At 40.2% G+C, this 19,909-nt stretch overlaps 1 protein-coding gene and 1 long non-coding RNA gene across 3 annotated transcripts; one reads left to right on the top strand and one right to left on the bottom strand.

The window, feature by feature from the left end:
- Nucleotide 1: 1 nt before the first annotated feature.
- Nucleotides 2-1,783, top strand: LOC116721644 (uncharacterized). 2 transcript variants are annotated; one of them, XR_004339639.1, is made up of 3 exons: nucleotides 2-111; nucleotides 1,307-1,429; nucleotides 1,535-1,783. It is a non-coding gene; the product is annotated as an uncharacterized LOC116721644 (long non-coding RNA). The 2 variants fall into 2 exon arrangements; XR_004339640.1 differs by having other exon boundaries at nucleotides 57-196.
- Nucleotides 732-18,645, bottom strand: ripk2 (receptor-interacting serine-threonine kinase 2). The gene is made up of 11 exons (XM_032565425.1): nucleotides 18,099-18,645; nucleotides 16,538-16,691; nucleotides 15,120-15,275; nucleotides 14,862-15,019; nucleotides 13,402-13,451; nucleotides 13,148-13,309; nucleotides 11,695-11,780; nucleotides 10,033-10,140; nucleotides 7,343-7,442; nucleotides 6,723-6,917; nucleotides 732-5,474 (listed from the first exon to the last, which is right to left on the bottom strand). The coding sequence occupies exons 1-11, from the start codon at nucleotides 18,293-18,295 to the stop codon at nucleotides 5,086-5,088; spliced, it is 1,755 nt and encodes a 584-aa protein (XP_032421316.1). The 5' UTR covers nucleotides 18,296-18,645; the 3' UTR covers nucleotides 732-5,085.
- Between the last annotated feature and the right edge of the window lie 1,264 nt (nucleotides 18,646-19,909).

Raw genomic sequence — 19,909 nt, 5'->3', positions numbered from 1 at the left:
TGTGCTATTTTCAGAGACAAGCAGCTCCTGCCTTCAGGGAGCCTTTCAGGGCGAACCGAGCCGCCTCTGAGCCCAAATACAGCCCAGACAATGACCAGACCGGTTTCAAAGGTAGGCCAACATGTTGGTAAGAGAGGGTGCTATGATCAAGGATGGCTTTAGACACAGACCTGAACACAAACATGCTAGAGGCCAGGTAAGTGTAATGTAAAGAGACTTATGAAGGTCTTCATGTTCTTGATAAGTCACCAGTGTAGAACTGGAGTCCAATCTCCAACTTTCCATTCATCAGCAAAATGATTGAAAAAAACAGTTTGAACAGTTAACAACGACCAGCTGCTTTCAGTCGAGTTTTTTCCGTGGTCACCTCTGCAGTGAGTTTGCCCTTGTCAAAGTACTCATTTATGTGACATCCATATGTGGAAGACCCGCGGTGCTGGTTCTGTTGGACCTCAGCGCAGGATCTGACACTGTTGATTGTAGCTGCGTTTCCATTACAAAGGTGCACAAAACGTTGCCAATAATTTGCTATGTTTTTTATGTAAAAAAAAAAAAAATTGCAGCGTTTCCGTTAAATAAGAAACACATGTGATTAAGTTTGTCTACACAATAAGTCATTAAAAAACATGCCACACCACCATCCTCCAGCTGTTTCCTGTCGTCTTCCTCTTCAACATCTGGTTGTTGAAGAAAATTAGAAAAAAATGATCAAATCAAGCAAAACAGCAGGCAGAGCTAAAAACAGAATGTTTATTTGAATTAAGTAAATGATATTGCATTTGGAAAAAAAACGTCTCAGTTGCAGCTACACGTCAACCTAAACATTTCCTGACCGTCGACCGCGGAGATGAACTAGTTTAGGTCAGTTCTGCAAAAAGACAACCCTGCTCACTTTTCACAAAAATACAAACTTCACAAATACTTAAAATAATGCAGTTATCACATACAGTATAAAATATAGAACAACATATACGAGTCATCAAATTTGTCACATTTTATTCCTCGACTTTGCTTGATATGTGTGTGAAGAGCTTTTCCACGTTGTTCACTTTATTATTAGAGTCGAGACCACAAGCAGAACGTGAGGCACAGTTTTCAAAGACAAGGCAATACATGTCCACCGTATGGAAGAATATGGACCTCTCCTGGTCCTTATCTTGGCATTTTAATAATGATTCGGGGGTGACATTGCTTTTTAAGAACGGGCCACCTTGTAATCATTTTTTTTTATGTGTTGTGATCAAGTCTGGGCAATAACCAAGTCTTGGCATCAAAATAAGAAGACATTGTGTGTATTTATTCCCAGAAATGTGACCAAGACGATTTTTATTCCGTCATGGCAGCAGGTGTGGAAGAAAGTTGAAAATTCCCCCAGCAGTAACTGGAATTTAAGCACCTGCTGGAGAAAACGAAGGCCTCAATCACGACAGTAAGTAAAAAAAATGGCCAAACATCACATCATGTTCGAAAAGTGCAAATTGTTGCTTAACTTCATACCATTAAGCTATAAAGTATTTTGAAAATTTTTTTTTAGATGGACTGAAAAATGATATTTAGCGGTGGGAAATCTCGTCTAGTTCAAACAAACTGGGCTCTACAGAAACGGATCGGGGCGAACCGCTGACCAGCTGCTGGGAAACAACCGATCATGTTCCCCGCAGGAGCGCTACCAGGTTGCCGTGACGACAACACTTCGGTGGGGAAGCTATAGGAAGACTCGGAAGTTTACCGTTTTTGTTGTTGTTTTTCCAGTGAGCTGATTAAAAATGAAACATCGTTTGAAGCTCGTGTGTTATTTGCTACTATTAAACAAGGATAAAACAGGAAGTGAACAGATTACAGTGAATTGTCCAGGAAACACACACAGACTGCTGCTTACAGTAGCAAACACTAATTATAGAAGATTCTTACATTATTGGCATTAAATGTCAACTAAGTAGTCATGTTTTACAGCGATTTCTCTCTCTAACACACAGTGTGACTGAATGAGTCATTACATGATAATAATGAGAAAGCGATGGAAACCTGATGGCATGATTGGGATTGTTATTACTTTTGCAGGTTCAATTGTTTCAATAACAGAATATATGAATATCGTTCATGGTTTAACAGATGAGCAACTGATACGACATGATGAAGTGGTCAGTGATAGTACTAGACTTGTAATAGAAACAAAAAAACCATTTGGTGACATCATCATCATGGTCATAATAAATCATGGGAAATGATCCAATTTGTCTCCTCCCTTAATGCATTTAAAATAAGATGCAGCAGCAGGAACATTTGGTCAAGAAAAGACTTTCAAATAAATCATATAATATAAATTCAATCTGATATTTTTAAAATCCAACCTTTAATTTCTTAATTTTAAGAAAATAATTTCCAACAAAGTGACTTGGTTTCCCTAACAATCCCTTGAAAATCCATGCATCTCTTTCAGGCCTCTAAGATCTTCTAAATTGCGATCCAAGTTTATTTCCAATATTGAATTCAAATATATATATATATATAAAAAAAACATTGTTTATCCCAAAGGGAAATTAAATGCTGTAACTTCATCCATGTATCTTCAAACTTGTGGATGGTGATGTTTATTTCCCATCGTGTGCTGAAATTAAAGGTTGGACTTTTCTACTATAGTAAGATATTTTTTTTGCTGCACAAAAGCTTTACTCATATTCGCAAATTTGTCTAAAAAAAAATATATTTTACCAGCCCTGATACAAAAATAAAGTGTCTATGAAAAGGAATTCCATATTTTCGCAGAAGCACTGCAGCTTTCCATGTAAAGAGGAAGTTGATGCTGCTGAACATTCCTGCTGATTGCTACTAATCACTTTCCAATAGAGGGAAATCTGTTGTATTTACAAAGGTTGCTGCTGTTTGGAGCTGCTACAGTAGAGTAAACGTTCAGTATTAGTCGGACGTCCTGTACAGTGAAGTTTGGTTAGCTTTTGCTACCTGGAGAGTGAGGAGGCCTTTCTTCAGATGTGCCTTTTGGAATAATTAATCCTCTCAATATGGGAGTTTTTAGAAAAAAATTAATTCTGGAGGAGTTCAGAAAGGTGCAAAGCTACATAATTATAAGAATACTGAGTGAGGAGAGGCAAAAAAAAAAAAAAAAAAAAACCCCCAGAAAAAAAAGACCGTTGATAATATATATTACTGGACTGGACGTCAAGCATCTATTGTGCGACACACAAGAACTGTTGCTAAGCACTGAGTCGGGAAAATGACTAAATCAATCAAAGAATCTGAAAAAGAGCCGCAATGTTTTGCTATTAATTGTCAAAACAATGGCTACTAGATAACAAGATCTAGTTAACAGGTCGGTAACAAGTTTTAATTGAAAACATTTTTTTTTTTTGAGAAAGTGGGAGGCAGGTCAGTCATGCTAGATTGACTTTGAAAACCTTAACATGTAGCGGTGCTGTGGAATTTGGTGTTTTGGTTCAGTTAACGTCAAAATAAGGCGACACACACAGCTAATGTCTGACAGATCATCAGTAGAGCAGGAGTTTAAATGAGCCAGTTCTCATAATCACTTATTAGTAATCGCAAACTAAACATGAAGCCTGAAAACATAAAACTGTAACTCACTGAATGTCCTGTTTTTTGGGGTGGTTTAATGTTTGCACGCTCTTTTAGTGTGTAGATCCTCATACACTTGAAAGTAATCTCTGCTCTGTCTGCTAGTGGAGCTGTTTTTGGCTGGTTACTATGGCAACAGGTATGTGTGAGAAAAGCAGAATACGAGTAGTTTTGAGTTGGTTTTCAGCGTCATTTTCCCTCTGCTATCGTGCGCCGCAACCAGCTTTGGCTAAAACTTCACCAAAGTTGGTTAAACCAATTTCTGTAAAATAGCTTTAGCTTCTAGCTATAGCGGCTAATAGGCAGTGTCCAATCCAATAATATAGATCTGTGATCATCTTGGCCCACTTTTAACATCCATCACTCTCACACACACATCTCTTCTTCTGGGTTTTATAATACAAGATCAATAATGACTGAAGATGAATCTGAACTTATGATAACGTGTCGACATATTTAGCCTCTGTATTCCAGACTAAACCCACACAGAGAGAGACTGAGGGACGAATACTAACTGGACTGAAACCTCAAAGAACAACCCAGAGAAATAAATACTACCTTCAGATACGACTGCTACTTCGATCTGATTAAATAAGAACCAACAAGGAGGTCTGTACACACTCTGAGTTAGACTCAAACAGCAGTTGGTACTGCTGTTAATTAAACCCTGTAATTACAGATGCACCGATCCAATATATTGGTCCCGATATTGAAAAAAATTCTAAATCGCGCGTCTGTGTCCGATCTATAAAGACAGATCTATTCAGTCTAATTACATTTTTTTTGTGTTCTGAGTGACATCATGCGTTATAATTTTTTTACAATATTTTTAGAATTCCTGATTTCACTTTCTGAACCATTTGAAGGAAGATTTGTTGTTTGACTAAGGTAGTCAACTTATTGTTTTTGTCAGTTTCAGTTTCTTTCAGTCAATGTATTTATTTTACATTGACTGTTTTACTCCTAATTGCACTGACTGAACAAATGAAAGTTGTTTTTACATGTTTGACCAAAGCTTGTGAAGCGGTTTGTGTATTTAAGTGAGCTGCACTGATGCAGAGTTATCAAATTAACTCTGAATCAGCGCCGCAAACTAAACATGAAGCCTGAAAACGTTTTAAGACAATTCAGCTGTTTTTCTTCATCAAATCGGCAAATACTAAACCTCAGATATTGGTATCGGTACCAGAAGTGAACAAAGTGGATCGGTGCGTCTCTACTTTAAGTCCACCTGAATCCTCCCCAATCAAAGCTATTTTGAATACAATCACTGATACAGTCTTACAGCCTTTTGGTTTCATGAAAACATCTCATTATCAGAGTGAATATTGGGTTGGTACCGGTAACCGATCCTGCTCAGCCAGCTCTTCCCTTCTGACCTTCCCAGGTCAGAAAGTGAGGTGAATATGGTGAGACCAGAACCACGGAGTATGAACTGTAGTGTCGTGCCGTCAACCTGAAGAGTTTCCGTTTGCTTTTTCCCGCCTGCTGCTGCTAAAAGTTCCTGTAGTTGCTGTAGGACGCGGAGAAGGGCGGCGCGCTGGGCACGGCGGCCGAGACGGGCGAGCCGATCTCGGGCGGGTACGGCTTCAGCCCTCCCTGGTTGTTCTCCACCAGCTTGCGCACGACGATCCGGCAGAAGTCCTCGTCGTGCTTGTGGCAGTTGTCGAGCAGCTGGCGGACCTTGGCGGTGCGCGTGGCCTGGTTGACCACCAGTTCGTAATCCTCGCGCATCAGCATGGAGCGGGCGAGCAGCGCGTCCAGGCTCTGGTTCAGACAAGCCTCCGTCATCTGGAGGACGATGTCCTCGCGCCGCGTGGAGATCCAGTGGGCGACGGGGCCCCGGGAGGGAGGGGACTGGTGCAGGGGCGGAGAGTTCTCGACTGCCACACAGAAGGAGGAGGGGGAGAGATTTTCTGGTGAAATCAGGTGAACTAAACGGTTATTTGACCCATTTTTGCCCTGCTGCTAATCCGACTAGGGCTGCACCGATAAACCGGCCAGGATTTGATTCCATCTGGGAAATCGGCCGAAACAAATCTCATCTACGTCCGCAAAGGTCTGAAAATCCAACCACCTGACCTGGTGAGCCACCAACTCTAATTTAAGACTTTTTAAGACAATTATGAACAAAATTTAAGACCTATACGACGACAGAAAAGAGAATTGTATGTTTCGTCTCAAATTCAATCTTCAAAAACAAAAGTTGGGTTAATTGAATCAATTTGATTAATCGTTTTATGAAAATAATATCAATTGTGTCATCAAATCTTTACTCACAGTTTTGCCTGACAAACATACTGCAAGAATAAAAAATACACAGAATATACAAGATTAAAGAGATAAATGATCAATTAAAACAAGCTCAATCATTTTCATCTGCATGATTTTTCGTTTCTATCTTTCTACCAACAACTGGATGATAAAGTCTTCAGTCTGCTGCTTTGGTCTCAACTAAACCTTTTTTTCCAAGATTATTTTCAAAAAAAAGACTTCATAATTCATTTCATTTGTCGTTTCTGTTTGTTTTGTTTACTTATTTTGGATATTTAAAATGTTTTCTAGCTCCAGTGTTAAATGTTCATTGGAATTTAAAGTTTGTTGATCTTTCAGAATTTGTTCTCGCATTCTTAGGAGGACAACAATATTATCGTTTATTGCGATAACTTCTGGGACAATTTATCACCCAGCAAAATGTGTTCTTGTGACAGGCAAGACCTGTTATTTTCATATTTCACAGCAACTTTTATTGGATTTTTCTTTAGAAATGTAAGACATTTGTTTTAGATAAAAGGATTAAAGACTTTCTAAGAACGCACAGACAGCCTGTATCAATCTGTTGCTTGCTTCACAACTTTGTCGCTATATTTAACAACCTTTCAGAAAAAACAAGAAGAATAAAATCTGAATTGGCAGGTCAGGCTTTTTAAAGGTCATCCAGAAAACGTCAAGCGGTGCATCCCTGACTCTGACCATGTAAACAGAAAGCAAAACCTGGCAATGAGTAAAATAAACTACAAATGGAAGACCATCTGAACATGCCTGAGAGTTTTCTCTCACACGCACTCACACACACACACACACACACACACACACCCACGCACACACACACACACATTGACTGTTGATACCTTTCAGGCTGAGGTTCTGCATGGCTGCGCCAGCCTCTGCGGTGGGCATGGTGGGCATGGCGGGCGTGACGGGAATGTTCAAGTCGTTCATGGGTTTGGCGCTCTGGAAGCCGTTGGGAATGCTGACCTCACAGGGATCTTTCAGAGACTGCGGATGCTCCAGGTTAGGAGCGATGAAGGAGGAGGGAAGGCTCTCTGCGTCGGCGAGAGCAGAACAAGAGTCAGAACTCGTGCGGAACCCGAACGTTCACATTCAGCTCAGACAGAGACGTGTTCATGTGACAGACCGACACGACGAAGTGGGTAACTGTAAAACGGATGGAAAGTGATACATGGTTTATCATTTTTAGAGATAAATATCTGAAAAGTGTGGCATGCATTTATATAATCAGGTGCGTTTCTACCAGTTTCAGACTGCTATTTTTGCGCATCAATTCAGGTTCAGACTTATGTCTGGACTTTGACTGGGCCATCCTCCTAATACATGAATAATCTGTAGCTTTTCAGATGGTGAAATTCTCGCTCTCCCTAACAGAAAAGGCTAAATGTTATAACTTTGTGTCGGGTCCATCACATAAAGACCTGAGCCGAAGCTTTCTGTTATAACGTGTGATTGTTACGTTCAGAGGAAGCAGGACTGGTGCTGATGAGCGCGCCGGGTAGAGAGACGTTTTCTTCCTGGGGGGAGTATAAGCCAGAGCAGCAGGCCTGGGAGGCTCCCTGTTCAGACAGAGCAGCAGAAAGAAAAGGGTTTTAATTCACCATAAATCAACTAATTACATAATAAATTAAAACCAGCTCAATTATTTCCATTTGCATGATTTATCGTTTCTCCCTTCCTACCAAAACCTGGATGATTAAAGTCTTCAGTCTGGTGTTTTGGTCTCAAGAAGTTCCTTTTTTAAAGTTCATTTTGTTTACAGAGACTTTACAGTTTATGCTATTTGTTGTTTCCGTTAGTTTAGTTTGTTTATTTTGGATATTTAAAATGTTCTCCAGTTCCAGTGTTAGATGTTTGTTAGAATTTAAAGTTTATTGATCTTTGATAATGAGTCCTTGCATTGTTATTAAGCCATTACCATTATATTCCTTGAAAACGGTCTTAAAACAACAATATTATCGTTTATCGCGATAACGTCTGGGACGGATCATCATCCAACAGGTCTAGTATTGTTCATGTTTCACTTATACAGTGATGTAAAAAAAAACAAAAAAAACTCAGATTGTTTTCTATTTAAATACAGTAAATGATTCCCAAATCACAAACAGTTGATACAATTAAGGTCCAACTTGTTTCGTCTATTTAAAAAAAATTTTTTTAAATTAGTGCAGATCAAATAAAGTGAAAAAGTATTTTTGAGTTAAAGCTGCAGTAACTTTTAAAAACTTGTAAATTTTAATTTTAAAAGTTGTCTGAAGAAAAGCACCATCCAAAATGACCAATCAGAGCCAGTAGGAGGGTCTTAGCTCTGTCAATCATCCTCATGTACCTGCTGCTAAATGTGCTAATAGCGGAGAAACAGCGTTACAGGAAAAACAGTTTATCCGCCGTCATCGGTCTCTACGCTAGTTAGCCCTAGAGTGTATGACAGGCTGTGCGAGCTACAGCATAGCAGGGAAGGAGCAGCGCCACACATAGGGTGATTGACAGCACTAAGACTCCTGGCTCTGATTGGTTCTTTCTGGTCAGCACGGGGACAAGGCAGAGGAGCTAGACGTTTTCATAGATTATGTGTTTCATATCAAACTGTCACAACATGGTGGCAGTTTCAACAAATATGGAAAATGTACTGCTGCTTTAAAGTTTGAGTGGAGTTTTAATTTCTCGAGTGAAGGAAGAGGCATCAAGATGAAATTCAATAATGTAACAAGTTGCACCGAAGCAGCAGAGGTGGATTAAAACATTACAACTTATTGACTCCTTGGTGTGAGCCTCAGCAGGAATCTGTTCTGACGTGATTCTGGTCTGAGCTGCTGCGGCTACATTTATGAGAGACGAGACCAGCAGCTTTGAGTTGATAAGAAGAAGAAGAAGAAGTCGGCTGTGTAAACTGTCCCGACCGCGGTGTGACCTGCACACACAGCTCACAGCAACAACATGGATTTTTTTACGGCGCATTAAACAAGACAGACCAGATAAGCTTCCACTCAAACAGTCTGAGCTGCAAGTGAAGCAACTAATGTCTGACTGGATTACACCGGTACCGCTTCTGTCCGTTAGTGAGGGACGGACCTGGATGCCGGCTTTCTGCCACTCTCAGGGATTATTCATTTATCTGGTTTACTGTTTATTATGTAAGAAGAGGGAAAAAAAGATTTTTTCTACAAACACTGAATATTTAGAGAAAACACTCGTCCCTAGGAGGACATTTAACCGTTAAATAAAAAGTGAAGAATAATAGTAAATACAATAAAATGATTGAAAATAGACAAAGTCTTCCAAACAACTTAAAACAATTAAAATATTTCAAAATGAGCAAAGTTCTGGTTCATCTTTAGCCAATCCTTAGTGGACATTTTAACGTCAGTTATGGTCTTAAGGTCGAAGGGTAAGAAGAGTTTACAACAAAAAAGGTTGTCATATGGAGAGAAAGAGCAGACAGGCAATAAATGAGACAGATAGATTTGCCCTCAACGGCCTTTTTAATTCTGTGTTGTCTTATTGTTTTTCTTATTTTTATATGGATCATACATATAAAAATAGATCAAAAGATGATGATGATGATTATTATGATTGCAGTTTTGTCACCAATCACTGATCTTTAAATAGTCTGGCCTGCCGATTCTGATTTTTCATCTGGAAAAGTCGTTAAAAAAAAGGTGACAAAGTCACTAAGTTGGTAACAATGGTCACATCTGCACCTGTGAAGCCACCAGGTGCAGATGTGACCTGGTGGGCGGGGCCAACAGTCAGGCCTCGCTCATTGCAGAGCAAAGGGAAAACGGCTGATTTTAGATGAGATGGTTTCTCATGCAGGCGTCGGCCGATCGCCCAAAATGAGGGAAATCGGGGCAGATTTATCGGTGCGCTGCTGTGCAACATCTCTTATGTTTAGAGCTGTTGTTCTGTCTTGAACTGCAACACTTTGACTTGCTCCTGCAGTGTGAAGTGCTTTAAACAATAAAGCTCCACTTATTGACAGAAAGACGAGTCACTGAATGAAAAATCCGGTCCAAAACGTAAATCAAACATGCTCACTTCTGAAAATAAGCTGTTTTTTTTTAAATACAACATCACAGCCTTTCTGTCAGACAGGCTTCCTGTGTTCCATGCGGGTGGAGGACGGGTGGAGGACGGGTGGACACTAACCAAAGGCCACGGGGTGACGGGTTCCTTCAGGTCGTTCAGAGACGCGGCCTCGTTGCTCTTCTTACACATCGGAGGCTGAGCTGAGCAGCAGCCTGAACTCCGACTCAGCTGTGAGGGAACAGGAAGCACACAGCGACGTGACACACTGCAGACCTCAGTCACCTCAGTAAAGGAAGAACCGTGTAGATGAAGGAAGAAACCGAAATTATAAAGCAGACGAGTTTCCTGTCACCTAAACAAAGCTCCTTGTTTTAAATAAAAAAAAATATATAAATAATTAAAAAAAAGGTTTTAGCTCAACACGTTTCAAACCGCCACACATCAACACATTTCTATTTTTAAGAGTGCGGCGACCTCCGCTTCCTCCTCCAGCTGTCCAACCGGACCCGGCCCTCTCGCTGGTGTGTTCACACACACACACACACACACACACACAGAAACTAGAAAAGGAGAAGGATGTGTTGAGGGGGGATTTTTCGTTTCTCAGCCTCTGCTGGGCGTCACATTACAGCAAAAAACTGTCCCAGATTACACAGTTTTGCAATATTCAGCGTCTCTCTGTTCACCTGGGCCAGGAATCGGCATCAGGTGGTGAGATGATGAAGTTCCTCAACTGGAAAAATGGCTTCATCCAACTGACAAATAATGACTAATAATGTGCGTGTCATTTACTATGAACAGCGTTACCTAAAGTTTTCATTACCGAAAGTGTCTGAAGTATTTGTTCCCTTTAACCTTTTTAGTTTGTCACATTACAACTAAATTTATAAACAACATTTTATATTGATTTTATGTGACACACCAACTTAAATGACAGAATGATTAAATAGGTTTTTACTTCTTCTTTCCATCCAGTTTCAGATATTTGATTGAATTCATGATGTCATTCTCTGCTTCTCATATTTGTCTGCTTTATCTTTCTGTTGTTCTTTGTTTTGTTGAGTATTTGTTGAAATGGAACTGCATGTTTGGGATAAAGCGCAGGTTTATTCATCACACCTCGAGCTGTGATCAACTGATTATTGAAATAATCGTCAGCTGATTTAGTGATTAATGGCTAACTGGAGTACTCAGACTCTAAAATCCAGGATTTTAGGTCCACATAATTGATTAATCACCAGAGTAATTGATCGAATAGTCGTTTACTAAAATAAATTGTTCGGTGAGCCATACTTGGAAATAGTCATTAGTTCCCCAAGAAAGTAATCCAGTTATTTTACTAGTTGCCTGTTTTCAAAGGTTATCAAATGAAACAGTCTCTTTTTAAAACTTTTGTTTTAGTTTCACTTTTTTAACTTCATCAAGCAAAAATGGACTGAAACGCCACCGTCTCTGATCTGAAGCATTTAGTTGAATAATTAAACCTCCTCTCTGAACGTCTCATTTTATTTAAAATATATAGAAGTCTTTCTTCTGTTAAATTATATTCCTGCAAATTTCATCATATGTAAAATAAAATGTTTTTTGCATTTGCACTCCTTCTTTCCAATAGCTGCATACGAAGAGATGACATGAAAACATTTCAAAGTCCCGCCATTGGCAACATGACAAACATCACAGGTACTTTCCTTCATGAACTTCCACTGCAGTCTCAGTACAAACCACAGGATCTGTCCCTGTACCATTTAAAAACCCCATGAACGCGTTAAAGACGAGACTGACCTTTGACTTCTTGATCTGCAGCACAGCCTCCAGGAAGTCAATTTCGTCGAACCGTCTCACCATCGGCTCCAGCTCGATCAAGCACGCTGAAAATGAAACGGACTCATCAGTCGGCGCCGTGGAGAGTGCTTTCCTTTATTTAGTTCCGATATTTTAAAACGTCTACGTGTTCCAGTGTTAATGTTTGTTACAAAGTAAGGTTTATTGGGTCTCTGAGAGGATGTACTGTACTTGCAGTATTATTCTGTTGGCGTTATATTACTTGAAAGGCTCTCAAAACAATATTATCGCTAATCGCAATAACTTCTGGGACAATTTATTGTCCAGCAATATTTCCCACTATAAACCTTGGTCAGATGTCATTGCCTTCACTTTGTTATTGACCTGTCACACTGACTGAAGGATGTCATACAGGGTTTGACCCAGAAAGCCGCAGGTAGAGGCGCCAGGGCGGTCAGCAGGCGACCCTCTGTGTTTTTGAGTAAAAATTGTTTAAAGTTAAGAAAAGAAAATTGAAAGCATGACTGGAAAATTCATTGTCATTGGAAGATATTATTAACACCTAAACACCAACCATAAAGTATTAACAAAATACAGTTAAAATAAATATCAGTTGCTTCATCCTTATTAAAGTGTCCAAAGTTTTTTTTTTGTTTTCATCTAGTCCGATTGGGGGCCCAAGTAAAGCCTGGCAGCCCACCAGGCTTATAAAATGACTGGCTTTATAAGCCTAGAAAAAAAACACACATCAAGTTTAGGTTCAGAGGAAATGAAGACAGATATTTTTAAAATGCGGCAACATTTTCTCAACTACTTCAATTCCTTGAAGGCAATTACATCAGACTACAAACAGGTGTAAATTTAGATTTTTGTTTCCGTTTTGTTTTTTTGTTTCGTCTCATTTCTGTTTGGAATAGAGATTGGTTATGAGCTGATGTTTCAGACTGATGGCTTGAATTGGCCTGATCTGAATGTCTTTCAGATCATGACATGTCAAAATTCATTAAAAAAATAAAATTGGTAAAACTATTGGACGGGGAGTGCATAACACTGAAAGTCCATTAAAAGTGCCAACTTTGCATTAAAAGTGTCATTATTTACCAAATGACACTTCATGACATCAGTCATAGACATTCATAAAGACTCCTTCATGTTCATGACAGATGCTATGTCATGTTTATGACAGCATCTGTCTATGTCATAAACATAGACAGATGTTTATGACATAAACATGACATAAGTGTCATGTCAGTCTTATGCACACCTTGTCAAATAAAGTGTTACCACAAATTCTTATTCAGACAGGCCTAGGTGTGACAGCATGTAACAGGAAGCTAGCACTTAATTTATGCTTAGTCATGGCAAACTTTCACATGACTCCTGCTACTCAGCGAGATGAGTGGATGTGACTCTGCGATGTGGATACAATGTGATACTTTTGGCGCCGGCTTACTGAGGAAGGAGGGCCGTTCGTCGGGGTTGGAGGTCCAGCCGCTGGTCATCAGGCTGATGAGCGTGTCTCTACTGGGGATGTCGGCGGCCAGGCTGTCTTGGCTGGTGTCGGGTCGCTTCCCGCGCAGCACGCCAAACATGATCTGCATGGGGTTGGTCACCTCTGAGCGCACAGAGACGCAGCCACACGTTCAGCTCACTGCCAGGGGAGTCACACATGTGGTTGCCATGACGGCACGTGGAATAATGACTCACCTTCGTATGGAATCTGCCTGGACAGGACCTCCCACATGATGATAGCGTAGCTGCAGGGGGGGGTGAGGGGGGGAGGTCACAGTGAGAAACCGGTTATGGAAACTGGGAGTCACATCTCTGCTCTCGGCTGGTTTTCTGTTCTCCACTTTGGAGCAAGTTTAGGGAAGTGTGACGACTCACTGGCCCGCTTTGTTGCAGCAATCGAATTCTCTTGCTCAAAAGCAGCAGGGGAACCCCCCGCAGAGGAAAGTGAACTTTGTTCGTTTTCATAGCAATTATTTCGTCCCTCATAAACTCTGCGGCTGATAGCGTTACCACATCCTCCCTCGTCACTTCTTTGTTCTTGCCCTCACATGACAGCTCCGCTTCGCTCAGCGTTTCACTCTGACAGGCAGGGGATCCACCTTCCATAACTATGGCAAAAATCTGAGCTGCCCTCATGTGCAGACGGAGGCTGTCGTTCTGATATCTACCGCGCCCTGCAAGAGTTCGTAGATCTTTATCTGTTTCTGTTTGTGTCACAATCACCTTGTATTGTAAGTTGTTCTTGTGTGTCAGATCAGCACAAAGTATTAGATTATTACACTGGTCAACAGTCAAAATATTGTCTGGGCTTTTTCAATGTTTTAGGGTCGTTTTGATGTGCTGAATCCAAAAATCACATTGGTTTTGGTCCACCTGGTCAACTTTCTGAACTATGGAGCAACATGAGCGTCAAAATGCATGACTTGTTCTCACATCTGGATCGGTTTCCTGAGTATCTGGATCAGTGAGTGATGAGCAGGAGGAGAGATTCCATCAGGCCACAAAAGAGACGGGGAATTTTACACAATGAAGACATAATGTCTAATTCACATGTACTTACCCTTATCAGTATTTATTATTCAATTTACAGAAATCCAAGTTTGTAACATTTAATTAATACACTCTGTTAGAAAACTTTTTTTTGTCTCCTGAAGCCTTTTTTGGATGAGAAATATTAATGGAAATGAACTGACAATGTCACAAAAATATCATCAATTTAGTCAAAAGATCCGACTTCTCTAAATCAGATCAGTATAAAAACCTGACCAGATTGAGAAGAGCAAGAAAAAAGAAGACTGCGAGTGTGTTTCAGTTGTTCTTCATCGGTTTTTCTGCATTATTTTTCCCTTTGATTTGGCGCTCTGCACTAAATTAACAGCATTATTTCGTTTTGTTAACGGAATCGTTCTCCTGCGGCAGCGCAGCTACGGCTGCCAAGGAAGAGAATCGTCTTTTTGCCCTCCAGCAAAATTACTGTACATAAACAACAACATGTCTGTATAAACTACACATAAGTCGGAAGTTGTAGTAATGTGACAAAATGCAAAGATCAAAGTGTGTGAATAGTTTTCCAAAACACTACAAATTCCTAACCAGGCTAAGAAAGAATCATCAACCCGACTGAGGCGACCGTAGATCCAGCTCTGAAGCCTCACCTGTACATGTCATGCTTCACGTCGGCCCGCCGGGTCTTGGATGGGTCGTACTCCTCGGGGGGCATGTAGATCACGGTGCCCTCCATCTCAGTGGGCTTGGACCCGGAGCCTTTACTCACAGACAGCTGCCGCCACTTGGACAGACCAAAGTCTGCGATCTGGAGAGAGGAAGAGCAAAGAGCGGCGAGAGTTTCAGAGCTAACCCGCTGCACAACTCTTCTGCCAGCGACCCTCTTGTGACACGTCTCGGCAGCAAACCTTCACATGAAATTCTCCGTCCAGCAGAATGTTCTGCGTCTTCAGGTCGTGATGCAACAGAGGCGGGGTCATGTTGTGGAGGAAGTTGACCCCCAGGGCGATCTCGTACAGAGTCCTCAGGCGCAGAGGCCAGGCGAGGACTGGGTACAGCTCCTTCTGTGGATGGAAGAGATTCACTTTAGCTGATGAAATGTGATGCAAGAGCCCAAACACAAAGTGAGAGGGAATCTAATGTGGATTAGCTCATGTGGGAATTCCCCAAGACTCAGTTCTGATCTCTGGACTGTTTCAGAGTTTCACCAAAGACTGGAGGCTTCAGTGTTTCACTTTTATTTTCAGTTTCACTTACTGGCAAGCCAAGGCAAAAAAAAAGAGAAAAAGCTGAGTTAATGACAGATGATAAAGAGGTTACGGTTGGAGCAGGAGAACAAAGAGTACGACCAACACAGTTACAAAAAAATAGGAACTGTTAAGCTAACTAAATAAGCTGAACTTCTGTAGTGCGGGACTTGTAGTACTTTCATATGGCACGTTGCCATAGTGATAGGAGAAGCAGAGCAGTTCAGAAATGAACCAGTCATTCCTGGAAACCGTTCTGGTGCCATGTTCACTAAAGAATGGGGCTAATGCTAATTACAGAACATTAACAGGTAGGCCTGTCGCAGCAAATCAGTTAATCACATAATAAGTTAAAACGAGCTCAATAATTTCCATTTGCTTGATTTATTGATTTTCTCTTTTCTCTCTTTTGACTAAAAAGCTGGATGATAAAACTCTTCAATTTGGTATTTTGGTCTCAACTACTACTTTTTGAAGGACTATTTTGTTTACAGAGACATCATAATTCATATTATTTGTTGTTTGTTTGTGGTTATTTTGGATATTTAAAATGTCTTCGAGTTCCAGGGTTAAATGCTCATTGTGATTTAAAGTTCATTGATCTTTTTGAGAATGTGTTCTTGCATTATGATGTCATTACTGTTACATTGCTTGAATAAAGCAACAAAATTATGGTTTATTGCAATAACTTCTGGGACAATTTATCCTCCAGCAAAATTTGTTATTGTGACAAGCCTGTTGATATGTAGTCCAATATATAACTGGGTATAAACTGATACCAACTGATGATGGTCATTTTAATATGTCTCTTGACCAGAAGCTCCATGTTGTCCTCACTGCCCAAGAAAGATATTAGAATTTCATAATTTTCAACTACTTGAGTATTGTATATGCTATTATGACTCTAGCAGTTCTAAGTCTTAGGGTGCAGCAGTGAAGAGCCGGTTGTCCTGCGTGGCTTAAACGCATCGCTGCTCCAACGCAGCCGATTCTAACCCACCAAGTTCTGCTAACGAATCCCTCCGTCACCATCCAAACCAGAACCGGAGTCGGAGCTCGCCGGGATGCCGTGCGGTTACCTCGTGAAGCAGCTGGTCCAGAGAGCCGTTGCTCATGAACTCTGTCACTATGCAGAAGAACTCGGGCTCGTTGCAGATGCCAAAAATCTGGATGATGTGGTTAAACCTGGCTTTGTGGAGCACCTCGGCCTCCTTCAGCAAGCACTTCCTCTCTCTGAAACACAGCGAAAGACTCAGGTGACCTCTGGCCCTCTGCCCTTCCAGCCAAAACGCTAAGCACAGATTCCCAACAGTGAGATAAAGAAATGTATGCAGTCAATCGACATCTATTTTTGCTAAACTTCTGTCTAAATAGACTGCAGGGTAAATACCTTGACCCTCTATTAAAGTAAAGGTATTTCTTTACCTTACCTTAGAAAGATCCACTTTTGCTATCTGTCCAGCTAAGTACAACTTGTTTAGAGGCGCAAATGTGAAATGACTTTGAAAAGCAGTAACTTAGAAATTTGACTAACATCTATTACATTAAATGTCTGGTCAGTCTTAAAGAGCAACACTTTGACTTAAATCTTTGGAGTTTACAATGTGGAAAAGCATAAAACTTTTGCAAAGAGAGGATGAATATTTTTTCTTTTATGAGATTCTATGTTTTGTGGAAATCAAGATTAAAAACAGTTTCCAACCTAAGGACAAGAAAAACAAATCTAAGAACATGTTGCTGGTACTTTTAGTGTCGTTCTTCTTGCAGAAACTCACAGCAATTATTCCAGGAATAAAACTGCTAAAGCCTGCATTGTTATAATATCAATATTTAAAATATTAGCTGGTTCTTTATTATTTTTCAGACACGTAATCAAAATCCAGCCTTGAAACATTTAATATCACTTGATTAGGAACATTTATAATAGTAATAATAATAAATACTTAAAAGAATGCTTAAATGATGAGCACTCCATTTTTATGTAATCATCAACACTATGATTATGCATTTTGTTTGCCATTTGGGACAGATTCCTCTGAATGAGTTAGAACTGTAAGCTGAAAAGGAAGCACATGCCACCGGTTGTTGCACAGCAGTTTTTAAGTGGCTGATTTCATATCAAATAGAAACTGCAGCTCATCTAGAAAAGTTTCCCACGTGCAGACATGAGTAAACATGCCCATATGATCCAAAAAGCTAAGCGTGGCAATCTGCATGTTTGGCTTGCCCAACTTTAAAGTGACAGTCTGGTGGAAAACCCCTGAAAGCAACAACCACTGGCAGGATGGTGGCAAATCATTAATTCATTTCACCATATTTTCTTTAGTAGTCTGATAAAAGGGAAAATATGGAAGAAATTCTGATTTTTAATAATGTTGTGATTCTCTATTTATTCCGGTCGATGCAAACCTGAAAGAAACACCATGAAGCATAGTGGTGACAGGATCATGATGTGGGGACGCTTTACTTTATTGGTTGTTCGTTATTTTGTCCGCCACCTGAATGAGTTCTGATATAATTTGCAGCTATCTAAGAACTTTGTCCAGCAGGCTAAACTGAATTTAGCCTGCAATTTAACTTCAGTTAGGACGTTACCTCCAAACAAACTTACTGAACTGAAAACAACATTGACACCTGTACCTTTCTCCGACCGAGTCGAGCTTCAGGCATTTGATGGCCACGGTGGTTCTCCAGTCGGAGTGCTGCGCCTTGAAGACGGTGCCGAAGCCCCCTCTGCTCAGGTAGTAAAGGTCCGTCAGCTTCTGGTAGGGGATCACCGGCAGAGTGCTCGTTAAGGTCCCGATGTTGACGCAGCCCGCGGCCCCGTGCGGCTCCATGACGCTCTCTAACAGGGAGGTATACGCGGACTGGACAGGCTCAGCCTCGGACAGACAGCAGAACTGCCTCTTGCGGTAAAACGCAACGAGGAACAGCTATCCCATTTACTCGCCTGCCGAAACGTCGCGAATGTTAGTGAGCTAAGCTAACTACAGGCTGAACGAGAGGAGTCAGCGACGCTGTTCAGCGATTTATTTTGTAAAAAAATGTTTTACCTATTAAGAGAACATCATAACTGAGCAAGTACGCGTTCAATTCTCGGTTTATTGATGTAGTGCCGCCCTGGCGACTCAGCGGAGGGGGGAGTTAATGCTCCGCTGCGGGAGCTGCGCGATAATTTAAGAGAGCCACTTTCTGTGCTGCCAATGACGACTCATTTCCGGGTCTGTGTGATATGTTCAAGTCTGTAGGATTAAAGATATTTCAACAGTTAAAATAAAACACGTGGATAAGTAGTTCATGTTATCGGATGGAAGCAGACGTTATGAGTATGTGGAAGCCCGTAATTTCTAATAGGACGTGTGTGAATTCTTTTAATAAAGACAATATTCGTGATAGTTGCTCAGTTCATTTTATTGTTCCAATTTCACTTGAAGTAAGATATTCCGGGGGGGCCAGGGGAGTTTCAGATATGCTGGAATTTCCAGAAATCGGGGTTTTCCTCAAAGGTGTCAGACTGAACTTGCATTCAGCCATGTGACTGCTTGTTTACCGTGAGTTTAAAATGTCACCGTTTCATTGGTTTTTCAGGTCTTGTATTAAATTTGAGATACAAAAGAAATAAATTGATAAACAAATAAATTATTTTTAATTATCTCTCTTCAACAAATAAAAAATAATGATATCACATAAACAAGCAACGTAAAAAAAAAAAAAACAACATAAATAAATAAAGTGATCAGGAGAGATTTTCCACCAGTGCATTATGGCATCAGCCATTATAGGATTAGAAATGCAATGCCATATCAACAAAGTCTATGATTTGAGATATGGTCTGCTTTTGGACATTTTGGAGATTGTAAACAGAGGAAAACATTAAAGCTTGCTGAAGTATGACGAAGATGGAGGAAGACAATTTGGATTCTTGGTCAAATAAGAAAAAAATTGGGGCCATCACGCAATTTTCAAACAATATCCTAATTCTAACAGACAAAGCTTGATGGTAATGAAAATGGTAATCAGGATCTGACATGACCTACTGAGTAGGTTTGTGTGGTTCTGTCTTCGATATAGAAACAGTCTTTGTAAAACTGTTTAAAAGTCCAGCAACTCAAAATAATTTGATACTGATGTGGTTAAAAGATGAACTATTTTCTTTTGTGTAAAGGCAATACACAAAAGTACAAATACACAAGATGCTCAACATTCTTCATTATAATTTTTTTGTTATTATTTTTCGTGACAACTTCATTCTGGTAATATTCTAACTTTTATTGTTGTTTGTTTTGTTTTTTTCAATTTTATTCTAGTACGATTGTGACTTGTAACACCCTCATCACACTACATTTTTCTACATTATGATAGTATTATCATAATATTATGACTTTGTTCTATTGATTCCATTTTTTTCCTTAGCTAGTGCTCCATTGTGTCCTAGAAATGATTTAAAAATT

Source organism: Xiphophorus hellerii, chromosome 6, assembly GCF_003331165.1.
Source record: "Xiphophorus hellerii strain 12219 chromosome 6, Xiphophorus_hellerii-4.1, whole genome shotgun sequence".
Lineage (NCBI taxonomy): Eukaryota > Metazoa > Chordata > Actinopteri > Cyprinodontiformes > Poeciliidae > Xiphophorus > Xiphophorus hellerii.
This window is presented reverse-complemented; position numbering and strand designations above follow the sequence as displayed.

Bases quoted from the DNA above. Each gene is read 5' to 3' on its own strand.
- ripk2 (XM_032565425.1), bottom strand. From the start codon at position 18,295: ATGGAGCCGCACGGGGCCGCGGGCTGCGTCAACATCGGGACCTTAACG. The intron at 13,310-13,401 runs GTGAGTCATTAT...CTGTGCGCTCAG, and splicing joins CAGGCAGATTCCATACGAAG to AGGTGACCAACCCCATGCAG. The intron at 11,781-13,147 runs GTAAGCCGGCGC...TTTCATTTTCAG, and splicing joins CGAACGGCCCTCCTTCCTCA to CGTGCTTGATCGAGCTGGAG.